This window comes from Cyprinus carpio, chromosome B20, assembly GCF_018340385.1.
Source record: "Cyprinus carpio isolate SPL01 chromosome B20, ASM1834038v1, whole genome shotgun sequence".
Classification (NCBI taxonomy): Eukaryota; Metazoa; Chordata; class Actinopteri; order Cypriniformes; family Cyprinidae; genus Cyprinus; species Cyprinus carpio.
In genome coordinates, this window is record NC_056616.1 from 17,797,342 (window position 1) to 17,812,544 (window position 15,203).

Sequence of the window (15,203 nt, forward strand, 5' to 3'; positions counted from 1 at the left end):
ACAGTCCTGTGATGGAAGACGTGAGGCAACACCTCCATTAGAGTCCAGTGCAGGCCCTCCAGCACAGTGACTCAGCTAAAACACACTGCTAATTATTCATTAGGGCCAAATGTGCCTACAGTACACAGCCTGCGCACAGCTCGAAGCACACCGAACAACATCATATTTCCTTTTCCCACATACACGTTGCAGTAGATATGGGTTTTTAACAAGATGAGTAATTTTTGTCATCCTTTGGTAAAGGAGAGCTAGATGAAAATGGCTCATTATTGCAATTATTCATGTTAGGGAAGAGGGAGAGAGCGAGAGAGAGAGGGAGAAGGAAAGAGAGAGAGAAAGGGAGCCTTGGCTGGTGGTAATTAAAGCACGTCCTTCTTGATAGGACGCAGTGGAGGTCTGGCTGATTGCTCCATGGTTTCTTGGTCTCTGAATGCGTTGTGAATGAGACAGACAGGAGCACGAGCGCTGCATGCTGATTAAAATCATATTTCCTCTCCATCTCGGCTCAATCCGTGCTGATTTGCCTCACTGATTAGAATTCGCTGGTGACAAAGCTGGAGACAGAGCCCAATGCAACATAACTAATCACATTCCGCCACTGCACCAAGCTCATAAAGATGGGGAGAATTAGTACCCGTACGCTTTTGGACAGATGTGCGCTGAACCGAGCCTGGAAAGACTCATTAGTTGACAAAGAGTGCTTTAGACAGCCGTATGGGTTTGGTTATAGATATCAAGCTCTCATGTGGTTCGGTTGGTTGTAAGCAGATAAAAGCTCAAGCTCTGTTCCAAAACCTACTCACTGCCTACTGCTTAGATAGGTGCCTTAACTGCAAGTGAGTGATTTGAAACACCATGTAGGAAGCAAAGAATGCACCACATAGATGGCGCTATATGCACAGAGATTCAACTATACAAGAGACTCGACTCACGATTGATTTTAATACAGGTGACACTAAAGGACAGTCTAAAAAATGTAGGCAAAATCGTGACTTTTTGGTTTTGAATCACTTCTATTCTTAATTGAAATATGTGTCACTTAATCCACCATCTTGATTTTTTCCCCCTCACAGTTGTGTCAGCTGCATTCAGTTTTCAAACGGATTCAGGAAAACCGTATTTCAAAGTTTCCAGCATTTGAATGATTAAGGGAAGTCATATTAGGAAATTTGTAACTCGGAAGATGATTCCGGAATTGCTGAGTGGAGTGACGTGTCGATGTGAAATTGACTTTGTGATTATTTTTTTTTTTCGAAGTTTGTTTGTTAGAGTATGCATTTATGTGTGAAAGTTTATTTATGAACAAACTTGTAGTCAACTCTAGTAAAAATGTAGTATATTTAAAATACATTTATTTCACACTAAGTATAGTTCAAATCTATTAACATATGTAGTAACATATTGTTAGAGACTTACTGATATAAAAATTATAATTAAACTTTATTGGGAATACTACTTTTCTTAATATTAAGCCTAAAATGTTTTAATGTCATTGTTGATGTGGATTGAATGATCTTTGAATAATATTGGCCTTTAAACGCAAGACATTTGAAGTTTACCTAAACTAAAGTGTACTAAAGCAATAGTTCCACTTTCAAATATACATCAGTATATCTTTAGTTGAATTTCAACACTATTTTCGCTCAATTAAAATGTAGTTAAAGTACAAAATTAGTTGTTAGAATTTAGCAGACTTCAAGTATACAAGTTGAGCATAACAAAAGTACAATTGCAAGGTATTTTTATTAAGCACATACATATTGAAATGTTTTTATAGTATACTTAGCATGAAATAAATGTATTTTATATGCATTTTAGTTAGTTATTACTAGGAAACAAATCAAATGTTAATGACTCATCTTTCACGGTTTGCATTTATTAAGTGACAATAATATAAAAATTATTATTATTTTTCCAACTTTTGAATGCATGGCATGTTAAAAAAAGGGTTTGCCCTAGCTTGTAATTTAGCTTCGGAAATCATATTTACAGTAAGACTAAATATATTTGCTTTTCTTCATCTACAGTACACAAAATACCCAACTAATTGTGCAGTCAACATCTGCAAATTCATCTTATTGTAACAAATAACAATTTTGTTTTTGCGGTAATTGAACCAACCCCAATTGTCTCGTTAAATCTGACATCACGCATCACGGTTTCTGGGTCTTAAACAGATTCAGAAGTCTGGACTCTTAGAAAGTAAATATGGCTAATTTTTAAGAGCTCAGAAATGCAGTCATTCTGGCATGACTTGCTGCATAAGCTTGTCGCATTACGGGATTGCTCCTGCAAAATGTGGTGAAAATAAATCTACTTTTTGGAATGCGTCTAGGATTAAAATGCAGCCTTCGTAGGCAGCTCAATAGGTTTTGGAAGCATTTGCCTTGAATTGTCAGTGGCTTTAAAAATCACATTTAGCTTCACAAACATCTTTGACGCTCTTTGGAATAGTATCTTTTTTAACAGACGTGGGTTTCCAGGCTCTCTGTGCACGACTACATGTGTTCGTGTGTGAAATACACCTATCTGTGTGTAAGAACTGGCCGAGCTGTGCGCTATCCCAAACACACACGAGAACACACCAGCTGCAGAGGCAAGGCGTGGTGGAGCCCAGCAGGCTGCTGTAGTGTAGAGGAGGAGATGTAATTAGCAGGTATGGTGTGAAAGCAGCCAGATCAAGCTGCAAGGTGCCCCGCATTGTGAACAAGCTAAGCGCTGCACAGTTCATCATGACATTTTCACCTCCGTTATGTGTCATGGGATGGCATTTATACTGTATTTAATAGAGGTTTGTGTGTTTTCGCTGTGTACTTTAATTTGGGAAAATACTGATTTTTCTGTTATTTTTTGTTTTGGTGTAATTCAGGGTGAAATTAGGACATATCTTCTGCAAATCCTGGAAAAAGAGTTACTGGAAAAACCGAACACATTTGAATGTATCCATTAGCTCTCAGCTAGTCATTGCTGGTATAATCTGATGGGTAACATGCGATTTCTTCCTGTCAGACGATTCTGGCAGTCTGGGTGCCCACGTCTCCTCCAGGCCTGGCACCAACTTAGGTTGTCGAATAAGGGGCCAAAAGCTATTTTCCGCTGAACTGCTCCTCTCTCTCTGAGGACGTGAAGTCTCAGGAAGCCTTCGCCTTTCTTGTCACTGGGAGAGAGGACTTCTGGTGCCTCCGTTGCCATTGACGATGTGTTGGTTGGATCCCACGCGGTTGCCAGGCATCATTAAGACCTGATGGCAAGGGTTTCTCTCTCCATAAGCAAGCCTCGAGAATGGCAGGGGCAATTAAAGCTCTTCTCTGCCTGATGGAATAGAATGAGGCCCCAGGAGAGAGAGAGAGAGAGAGAGAGAGAGAGTCAGGAGTCAGAGAGGTAATGACAGAGAGATGAGATGGAGAGGGAATGGATGGATTGTTCTCCAGCTTTACCTTTGATGAGGATGCGATAGAGTGCATCAGGGTGGAAGATGGGTTTGTTTCATTGTTTAGCGCAGAGTGTCTTTGTGGATTGCATCCATGCCGTGCACTATATGGGTTGAGTCAGACTCTGAGCTCTGAGAGCCCTTAACACAAGGCCATTTGTAGATTAGCTGCATCTGGCAGATCGAGAGCATTTCCATTAGTACTTAAATTAGGAAACTTACGAGAAATGTCCTCAGAGCTCGGGTGCCGTCTCAAAACGGGAAATGTGCCAGTCTGTGTTTTGAACGCAAGGAAGCGTTCTTCTCAAAATACCCGCAATTAGGGGCTGCTGATGTAGTTGTGATTTCAGGCTGATCCAGTTTTTTCCGCTCGCATTCTGCTTATAACCTATGGCTTCGTGGCTATTCATGTAGCTAATAATGAAGAGCTCTATACTGTGCATGTGCTCTGATTCTAAATGAGGACTGAAAAAATGCCCACACTCTCCACTCTGTGCGGTGATTGGAATTCTGGCTAGACTCTTTGCAGGCATCTGCATTACATGTGCACACACATACACGCAAAAATTTGCATTACCGTCGCATTCACACCGAGTGAGTCACACCGACTGATAAGGCAGAGCAGAAGTCTAGACTCTTTGAAGCTCTTGACTAAATATACCACCATATTGAGCGGCCAAACATTTTCAAACACTGACCAATGGATTTTATTCTACAGCAGACAATAGGATGCCTTAAAACACAATGGATGTAGCATACTAACATCTTTATTATATAGTGTGTATATTGTGCTTCGCTTGCATAGGAAACACATATGACCTACTACAATATATTTGCAAAAATTAGTAGAATACAACAATACATGTTGTGTGGATTACAGTATCCCACAGTGAATGTGATAGAGGAATCGAAGGGGATTTACAATACCATTCAAAGTTTGGGGTTATTATTATTTTGACTTGTAGATTGTTACAAAAGGTTTATATTTTTCAATGAATCCTGTTTTTGTTTTTGTTTTTCACTTTCTATTCATCAAAGAATCAGTGTATCACAGTTTTCACAAAAATTATAAAGCAGCACAACTGTTTTAAGCACTGATAATAATAGGAAATGTTTTGTTGAGCACCAATTCAGGATTTTAAAATGATTTCTCAAGAATCATGTCACACTGAAGACTAGAGTAATGATTCTGAAAATTCAGTTCTGCATCACAGGAATTAATTACATTCTAAAATATACTCAAACAGAAGACAGTTATTTTAAATTGTAATAATATTTAACAGTATTTCTGTTGCTATTACTGTACTTTGGATAAAATAAATGCTGAGCATAAGAGGTGCCCTTCATAAACATTACCAACTATTATGACAATCTTACCAACCCCAGACTTTTGAACAGTAGTGTAGGTAACCATTTTAATATCCCTTTCTTTACTCATTATTTGATCAGGCTCTAAATGTTAAGAATTTTATATTAAATATGTATCATCCTCTTGTATTTAAGAGCTGATAACAATAACAGAAATATAGCAGATGAATAATGTCTACTGTTTCTCTTGCTATACAAAAAAAGAAAAAAGTTCTCACTATATAATGTGCTGCATTCAGCGCACAGTTGTAGGCAAGTATTCCATACCAAACATAGCTAAAAAAATGTAACATCAGAGAATGTGAAATGAATAATGTCTCATGACGTGATTGTTTCAGGGCTCTTGTAGACATGATGCCATCTGAATTGGGGCCAGGCAACAACCAGCCAAGCAAATCTGACCGGTCACACCACATAAATCCGGACCAATCTCAGGGTGACTGAAACCAGTGCACTAATGTAACAGACAAACATGTGTCATGAATTGACAGTAAATATGATTTCGGATTTGTACGTGCAGTGTTTTTGTTGACTGTCCGGTGGGGTGATGTTAGGCAGGGTTGAGGGGAAAATAGCTGGATAAATTGCATGCCGAGCCTTGAGGGTTGTAGGGTCATGTCTTTCTGACTAGGTCACTCTGTTCCTGATGACTGGGCGTGATGCACACTCACACAAACACACATGCACACACTCTCGAGTCGTGGGGGTGGAGAGGCTCACAGTGGTGCTATGCATCTGGAGCAGTTTTTAGATGAATGGGATGTGACAACAGCCCTGCCAGGCGAATGCCTGGGCAAGGGTTTTTTTTTTTTTTTTTTTTTTTGGAAGAGTTTGGTCTGTTGCTAAAATAGTGAAGATTCTCTAGCAAGACCACTTTAACTATTTATTTTGATGCACAGTGATTGTGGTCTGCAAAATTATTTTGACATCCTGATCATTTATTCTGTAAAAAAAAAAAGATGATTTCTGTTAAATGAAAGTTTCATCATTAGTTTTGTTACTATAAAAGTAAAAATAAAAATAAAAATTAGTTAGATAAGGAAGGTAGTTATGTAGGGAAGGTAAAATTTATCTTGTCTTTCTCTTTACCACGTGTTATTATTTTAGTCATCAGTATGTGTTAAAGTATAAAAACTAAGTTTGCTTATGCTAATTCTGCATAAAATTGCTTTTGGATTCACTTGTTGAATGTTTTATTTTCTTTTTCTTTTTAATTTTTTTGTAAATAACAACAGTTTTGAAATGTAAAATGTACAGATTGTTCTTGTTCTGTAAAGTTTTTTACATTTTTACTGTATTTTGTACATATTTATTCTGGCAACCACAGCTGCCAGTTTTATTTTGTAAAAACAACAGGACAAAAGATGCAAGATTACCATTAAAGTACTATACAACTATTCTTACAGTGTTCCAATTTATATAATAGTTTTGTGTAATTTATTGACATTTTCCCTCCAGTGAGCTCTTAATGCTGTGACCAATTCATTGAGTCAATTAGCTGAACTCACAAACCGATTCAATCTGATTAGTGAACAAATCATTCAGTCAGACTTTGTGAACTACATTAAATGATTCAATAAAAAAGACTCGAGAAAAGACTCAAGAAAAAAAATAGGTTTAACTACTTTTTTCCTGAAAACAAGAAAAAAAAAATAAAAAAAATTCAGTAATTAAATTTGTTAAGTCATATGCACCACTTTTTTCTCTGTTGATGTTCCTCAAAAGTAAAAAAAAAAAAGCCATATCAGTTCAGAACAACTTTAGAGTGGGTAAATGATGACAGAATTTTCATTTTGGGTGAACTAATCCTTAAAAATCAAAAACTTAGCAAGCTCAGATAAACCTGAGGCTATCTGCTGTGGTAACTGAAACTGTTACGTGTGCGACTCAGCCTGCAGGTATGCAGGGTTCGCATGGGGAAGCATTGCTTTTGGATAGGACATGCTCTGAGACTGCAGACTCTTCTAAAAGAGCCCATATACTTCTCCACTCAAAAGAGGGAAAGAGAGAATTAGATTTTGAAGCTGTATGTCCCACTTTATGTGAGACAGAAGGGTGTTGGGCATGAATACTAAACAGTGTTTTCCCCCAATTACAAACAAGCTGGGCCAGATCGCTGCCACTGGGGGACAGCTGGAGCTCATATGCTTTGATTTGACCATGTGAAGTTCAGATGAGAGCTTCCCATATTGCCCCAGTGTGAGTGATTGAGCGATCTATCAACGGAAAGAGGGGCAATGTGAGAGCGAGTGCATTTTTGTGTGTGAGGCAGAAGTGAGAAGGTGTTACACACAAAGATCCATCTTTCTAAGGAAATTCGTTCAAGTCTGTATTTCTGTCATTGAAAGGTTTTCAATAGACATCTCCAGCATTTGGAGTGCACCCTTTGTGTCACTGGCCTTGGAACTGACAAATACTTGCATACACATGCGAATCTGTATCTGTTCCCCCCTCTCTCTCTCTCTCTCTCTCTCTCTCACACACACACACACACACACACACACACACACACACACACACACACACATAACCACACACACACACACACACACCCCAAGTGCACCAACAGCACACACATTAACAGGATTTGCAAGGAGCATGAGATAGAAGTGTTAGCTTGTTGACAGAGGACTAGAGCACTCAATATGTTAGTAGTGTATGTGTGTGTGTGTGTGTGTGTGTGTGTGTGGCTGAAAGACGGTTTTCTGAAAGAAAACACATTGTTTATATTATATCATATTACTTCATATTGTATTATATTACTTCATATTATATCCTAAACAAGCACCTCAGAAGATAATAGAGTGACTTTATTTCTTTATTTTAAAAAGTTCAAATAAAAACTCCCCAGCGATTTACCTTTTGTACACTGTTCACTGTAAAGGCATAAAGACCCTCATACTTCTCTCAAAACAGAAAAATAAATATAGGTGACTTTATTCCTTATGAACGGAGCATGTTCCAAAACTTTAAAACGCTGCTCCTGTCACTTATTATATTTTAAAACAAAAGCAGAATGACAGATTTTTGCTTGTTTATTTTTTTTCCTCGCTGTGATACTGTGATAATGAAGGCCCCGAATAGCTTCAGACATCTGTATGTCTTTTCTTATAAGAGTACCGCATATCAGTTTGCAGATTTAACACGACTGCAGTTCATTACAAATGATGGTGCATTCTTTTCCTTTAACAGAAAATGAGTTTTGAGGAACAGCTTTGAGGGACACACAGCGGACGATTCTGCCTAATCGCACCACACAGGAGGCGCTCCTCAGAAAACACATCTGTCCCACCATCAACCAGTAAATCTCAGGTAATATACTTTACTTTTTGTTTGTTCTGAGCAATAAAGCTGCACTTTTACATTACTGTTCAAAAGTTTGGATTCAGGACAGTTTTTTTTTTTTTTTTTGGAAAGAATACTTTTATTCAGTAAAAATACATTAAATTGATCAAAAGTGAAAGTTACGACGTGCAACATATTTCAAACAAACACTATTCTTTTGAACTTTCTATATGTAAAAAAATTTTGTTCCACAAAAATATTAAACAACTGTATTTAACATTAACAGATGATAATATTATTAAATGTTTCATATCAGCATATTAGAATGATTTCTGAAGGATCATATGACACTGAAGCCTGGGGTAATGACTGCTGAGGATCCAGCTTTGCCATCACAGGAATAGACTGCATTTTAAAATATGTTAAAATAGAAAACAGTTGTTTTACAGTTTAATGATGTGTTTACAATATTGTTTGTATTTTTTTTTTTTAAAAGCTTACTGACTTCAGACTTTTGAATGATAGTGCATGTTGAATCATATTTTGTTGGCTTTGTCCTGCTTTGTTTCCTGAACAAAAAAAATCATCATTATATACGTATAAACCATTCTAGCACTATAAAGACTAGGGGTGTGTCTCAATCTGCTCATTGGTACAGTACTAAGTACAGTACACTAACCAGGGAGTTGCTGTCCTGTTGTCAAAATCATTCCAGTGCACATTAATTCGCAGAATGCACAGAGCATCAAATACTTTCTACTGTATATTCATGTGTTCTAAAGTCTCTCAAGTCGTAAGAAAACACAGCCTTATTTTTATTTTTTTGCTTTTAATTATCTTTCATCCCTAATGAGCAAGAGAAGCAATCTTGCAAACTTTGAAGTATTACAGAAGAATTAAAGTACTTACAAGATTTGTTGTTATTTATGTGTTTAAATGTTTTAATGCCATTATGTCTGTACAATATTTATTTTTCTTGAATAAAAAAAAGAAAATCAAGACAAGTGCATACAGTATTTTGTAATAACACTGTAACAGCTACAACAAAAAGGTGAGATGATGTTTTTTAGTGTCCAGTGGATCAAGGCCTCATGCAAGTGCCCAAATTTGTGTTCATTATAAGCTGATTCACAACTAGGGTGCAGAATAAGACAAAAAATATCTTTATTACATACTACATAAAACAGTGATGCATTATGGCCACATGTACTGCATGACCAATAGTTATCTGTGGTTCACAGTCTGTATTTTTCATAATAAACATATTCTTTTATCATGCATCTATGATCTGACTCTCATGCAGTTCAGTGCAGTTCATAACCATCCTTGCTGCAGACATCATTGCCCTTTTACACTCGCTTTGCTAGTAGATGGAGGTCAGGCTAATTGCTACTTCTTTTCTCCAGATGGAGGTGGATGCAGCCGAGAAGCGTCATCGAACACGATCTAAAGGTGTGTGTGGTACAATGCACTCACATGGTATTAGCTACAGTCTCAACCTACGGTCAAATCCATTTCCCCACTTTCAATCCATAACTGAGACTTTTATTGCCTTTCATGAATTATCACTGACGTCAGTAGTGATGAACATGGACTATTGATTAGACAGGTGAACCAGAAGAGCCCAGAAAATTAGTCTGCTCATAATAATATCATTTCATTGTGTGATGAAGTTCACGTTGAAATGTTTCCCCACTGAGTGTTCTTGCTTTTATTTTTTTTGCAGTTGCCGTGGAGGCTGCACAAGAGCTGTTCAGGTCAGTCTGCATACAGTGTAGGAATCATTCACTTAAAGTCAATACAGTTTGCAACCAATTTACTTGAATAATGTGACGTACTTATGAGCTAAACTGGAAAAAAATCGTTTTAGGGGTGAGGCAAGTTTAATATACACTCCTGTTCAAAAGTTTGGGGTCGTTAAGAGTTTTTCATGTGTTTGAAATACATTTTTTTATGTTCATCAAAGCAATAATTTAATACAGTAAAATGTATGAAATATATTATAAAACGTAATTAATTACTGGGATAGCAACGCTGAATTTTCAGCAGCCATTATTCCAGTTTTCAGTTTCACATGAGCTTTTTTTGAAATCATGCTATTATGCTGATTTGCTGCTCAAAAAACATTTATTATTATCAATGTTGAAAACACCTATGTTGCTTAATATTTTTGTTTTTTTCAGCATTCTCTGATAAATATATAACAGCATTTATGTGAAAGAGAAATCTTTTTTAATATTATAAATGTCTTTACTGTCACTTTTAATCAATTTAATGCATCCTTGATGAATAAAAATATTACTTTCTTAAAATTGTACTACCCAAACTTTTGAACTTTAGTTTAATGCATTTTGTTTTTGTAATTTTAGTATTAATGTTTTTTAGAGTTTTTTAAGCTTTTATCATTTGAAGATCAGAAATGTGTGGTAAATATGCTTGATTTTGATTTCATGTTGGTTTTCAAGAAGCATGGGGTTGTTTTTACATGTCTAATTTATAGTTACCTAGTACAAAGAAGTGACAAAAAAAACAAAAAACGAATTGACCTTCCTTGAAGCGGTTTGCTCACAGATGTTATCTCACCTTGCAATTTTTGTCTTTAAAGACTAAAACAGGTGTATGATGCAATGTGCATTTGTGTTCAAGGTGGTATCTAAGTATAATTTTGCTAATTGATATTTTTCGATGTGATTTATCCAATATGGCAACAGGCAGAACCTACAGTATGAATAGACCTTTCACTGTAACTGCCTTCAGTGAGAACATATGATTCTCCCAATTAGTATTAGTAAATATCCCTGCTGTCCTAATGAAATCATGCATAATAATGAGAGTGAATGGCCTGTTTTTCCTCAAGGCCAGTGAGTCGTTTTACTCATATCTGCCCGTCACTTTTTCCCCTGCACATCTTTCCCTTAAGCATAATTTACAGGCCTCCTAAATGGCAGCATTTTCCTCATTAAGAATGGTTTAACACCCACGCTGTTGTTAAAGAAGGCTCTTTTTTATATTTTCTGGCTACGTGTCCAATTACAATTACAGCGGCAAGGACACAAGGTTGTGTGACTGTGGGAGTGTGCTATGACCACTTTCCAGAGGCGGCTCTCTACTATGTCATCTTTATTATGGTATCAGACTGAGAGGAGAAGTGAAATTCCCTCTGTTGTCTCTCTCTCTCTCCCTCCCAATCATCAGGGCAATCTGCTTCATCAGCAGGTCCAGGACTGTAGCTGCAGGCATCTTTAACACCAGTTACACTCACTGATGGGTCACCAGCTTGATCAGACACAGATCCCTAGCCAACATCATCAAGGGGAGATGAACTCTTGTGCTAGGCTAGACATGTTCCCACTCAATTTACTACACTTTTGCTAAATTCAAAGCTAAAATAACTTCAGGTTTAAAACATGCACCATTAACTTCAATTTCAAAACTAAATGCAGTGTTGGGGAAACTACTCAGAAACTTGCTTTCCAAACTACATGCGAATCAAAAGTCTGCACTCCACTCTTTTCCAAAAAGTAGTTAGTTACACTACAAACTACTAACAGAAAGTCGGTATCTGTCACAATGAAGATACTTAAGAGTAACATTGTTTTCAGTATATAACCGATGATTATATTATTGATTACTTCATCTGAGAAATATATATATATAAAAAAACAACAACAACTAAAATACGCTATGATTGAAATGTTTGGGGTTGGGTTTTAATAAGCCTTTTATATTCACCAATGCTGTATTTATTTGTTTAAAACTGTAATATTGTGAAAAATTATTTCAATTTAAAATTACTGTTTTGTATTATAATATATTTTAAAATGTAATTTATTCCTTTGATGCAAAGCTAAATTTTCAGCAGCAATTACTCCAATCTTTGGTGTCATTTATGATCCTTCAGAAACCATTCTAATTTGCTGATTGGATGCTGTAGAAACATTTCTTATTATTATCAATTTTTAAAAAGTTTGCTGCTTAAATTTTTCAGGAACATTTGATGGAAAGTTCGAAAGAACTGCATTTATTTGAAATAGAAATCTGTTGTAACATTAAAAAAGATTTAAATGTCACTTTAAATTATTTTTCCCGTGTCCTTGCTAAATAAAAAGTATTTGAAAAAATGCTACTGACCCAAAACCTTTGAATGGTAGTGTATAAATACTTCTGTTCAATAATACAAATATTACAAAAATGTATGTTTTCTAGTTTATTTTGTGTGAATGCACAATTCAAGGATGCTGTTGAACTTGTGCTGCTGCTCACAAATGTGACTTTTGATAGACACAGAAATAACACTGCCAATAAAGGTAAATGCGTAATGAATACTTGACACTGTAATTAATGTGGGTAGTTTTATGTTAATGACTAGGATACTGGTTTGCTGCTCTGACCCTGAGCTCGAGCGGGGCAGGAGTTCTAAACTTGGAAGTTTTCCCTTATGGCTTTTAACTGGCTGTGGACCTTAATGGAGCAGCCAGAGAGCGATATACAATATGAAATATGAAATATGGAGCCTGATGAGTCATCGGCCTGGAGGACACTTGGAGCTCTCTAAATCTCTAATGAAGGCTGATGTGCCACGGTTCAAACATAGTCAGCAAGAACGAGCGTATGTGTCTGTGTGCGCATGTGTGACGTCAGTCTTGTATTAATTATTTCTCTCGTCTCCAGCTGTCCCACACCTGGATGTGATGGTAGTGGACATGTCAGCGGGAAATACGCCAGACACAGGAGGTAAGAACCAACCTCTCATTCATATGAATGTGTGCCCAGCCATGAAAGTCTCTTTAAGGCTGCAAAAATGAAAGCTCTTAGCCACTTACAGAAAAGCTCAAGACCCATAGCGAAATTAAGTCAATTGAATTTGAATAAGGCCTACTTTCTTTTCTTTATACACATCCTTTTACCAGCCAAAAGTTGTGAAAGTGCAGTTAAAAGAGCTGCCATTTACTGAAGTGAAGCGTTTTAACAAAGTATGATATGTTTTCTGGATTGTAAAGAATTCAATGGAATGGTGTACTTCAGTATTTACAGTATACTAGTAGCCCTCAGCATTAGCATTTTTTGCTGGGACTGTTAGCCTGCGGCACAGCTTTACCTCTTTGAATGTAGCTCCTTTAGACTTAAAGACATAGATCAATCAAAAATGAATCTGTATGATTCAAGGCTATAGGCTATTATTCACATTTAGCACTGATCAACTCACATACATAGAGCTCATTAAATATGAAGTCAAAAGAACCAGTGTTTATTCTCACATGTTGAGCATCTTTTACCATATTTGATGAGCTCTATGTATGTATTAAATGTTTCTTTAGAAGACTTGGATCGATTCATATGGGTTTCTTTTTTCTCATTATGAACTTGTTGAACTTGGTGCAACTTGGCGCGACTTGAAGGTGAGTAAATGACAGAATTTTCATTTTTGGGTGAACTGTCCCTTTAAAAACGGATATAAATGGGCAATGGGTCTGTTGCTAACTCTCATTAGCATACATCAGGAATACATGGAGGCTATCTGATGATAGGCGCGACATCATTAATTTTGTAATCAGCTTGTCAAGTGTCTAGCAAGACTGTGCTGTTTGTTTCTTTGACAAAAAGCCTTTTTGAGGACAAATTGTGGAAGCAATACAAATGGCGCCGTATCGCTAACAGGCAACTTGAGTTAATTAATGTGTATACTTTAACACTGATATAAGTTGAGCGGTTTAAATATGTAGCTTATTATTGCACTGGCTGCTCAGATAATAACCTCTGATTTGACAACTGTTGTCAAAGTCACTCTCAGTCTGTACAACTTCCATGTTTAACAGTCTCTCCTCTTGATGCTATTTACTGTACCTCAAAAGAAAGATACAAAACAAGAAAGGCAGAACAGAAAAGATTGATGGATACATGTAGTGTGTCACCTCATCAGCCAAGCCCTGTGAACCACCAACCAGAATTGCATTTCTGCAACAGACAAATGGTACCTCCAGCAGACCTCTCACTGAAAAGGCAGAGAGAGGGCGAGAGAGTGATGAATTACCCCCAAATGAGATGGTGGGGAGAGAACGGCGCTCCGACTGTGCTGTCAGAGCACGCTAACATTTGGGGGGCATTTGTGGGAACATTGTGGGAATGGCAGGGTTGTAATGAGGACACTGCGTTACCTGTGCAGGCTACGCAGCGTCTGCCGCCCTTTACCACTCCATTAAAAAGTAATAATGACAAAACAACAACAGTGTTTGTCTCCTGCGGCATACATTGGGTTATATCACAGCAGAGGTTCACACCCCAAATGTATAGTTGCTCTGATGGGGGGGGTGAACAGATGTAATGTATACATTGTAAGTTTATGTACTGTAATGGTTTCTCAGGGCAAAACATTATAGAAAACTGATGTCTACAACAACCTTTTGCGGTTCATAACACACACTAAACTCACAAAATGTGGGAAAAAAGTAACTTAAGGGGTATGACAGCTCCTTACTGAGGTGGTACTCTTAAAGGGACAATTTTGTAGATTATTTACCCCTAAATGTTCATAGTAGTACCTTAAGGGTGCACATTACTATTCTAAGGTACTAATATGCACATTTTAAGGGTAGATAAGGTACAAAGTTGTCCCTTCAAGGATACTGTCCTACTGACAAGCTGTTGTACCCTTGAAGGTACAAAATTTTTGCCTATTTTTCTGACAGTCTGTGTAAGAGATTTATTTTGTAATAAATCACTGGCTCATTATATGAGTCTCACCAAATAGGTAAACATGAAATATTAATTTGAATTAAAGTCATATTGTAATTCTTCCTGTATATTATTGTAATGCTTTTGCTAAAATAAAAATAGTACAAAACAATTGGCCAAGCAATAAAACAAATACCGCAACAACATTAACATTAAAGTCACAATGAAACAGATCTATTGTAATGAATATCTGAGTGTCTGTGGAGTGATTCAAAAAACATGAAAGTAGTGCTGGTTTCAGTTACCCAGATTATTGACCTAATGTGCAACGCTACAGACAACAATGGATATAAGTGAACAAAGTGTTTGTAGTGTTTAATTAAAACTGTAAGATTGCTAAAGGTGCAGCCACATTAGCTAAATTTTGACACAATTTCGCAGGTCTGTT

At 36.9% G+C, this 15,203-nt stretch overlaps 1 protein-coding gene across 2 annotated transcripts in view; it reads left to right on the top strand.

The window, feature by feature from the left end:
- The window catches only part of LOC109044879 (myelin transcription factor 1-like protein), a 56,749-nt gene that overhangs the window by 7,239 nt on the left and 34,307 nt on the right, over nucleotides 1-15,203 (top strand). For both annotated transcript variants that reach the window (XM_042746248.1, XM_042746250.1), the window contains exons 2-5: nucleotides 7,991-8,110; nucleotides 9,490-9,535; nucleotides 9,810-9,840; nucleotides 12,755-12,817. In XM_042746248.1, coding sequence (XP_042602182.1) covers nucleotides 9,490-9,535; nucleotides 9,810-9,840; nucleotides 12,755-12,817 — 140 coding nt within the window. In that variant the 5' untranslated portion in view covers nucleotides 7,991-8,110. The remainder of the gene's footprint in view (nucleotides 1-7,990; nucleotides 8,111-9,489; nucleotides 9,536-9,809; nucleotides 9,841-12,754; nucleotides 12,818-15,203) is intronic.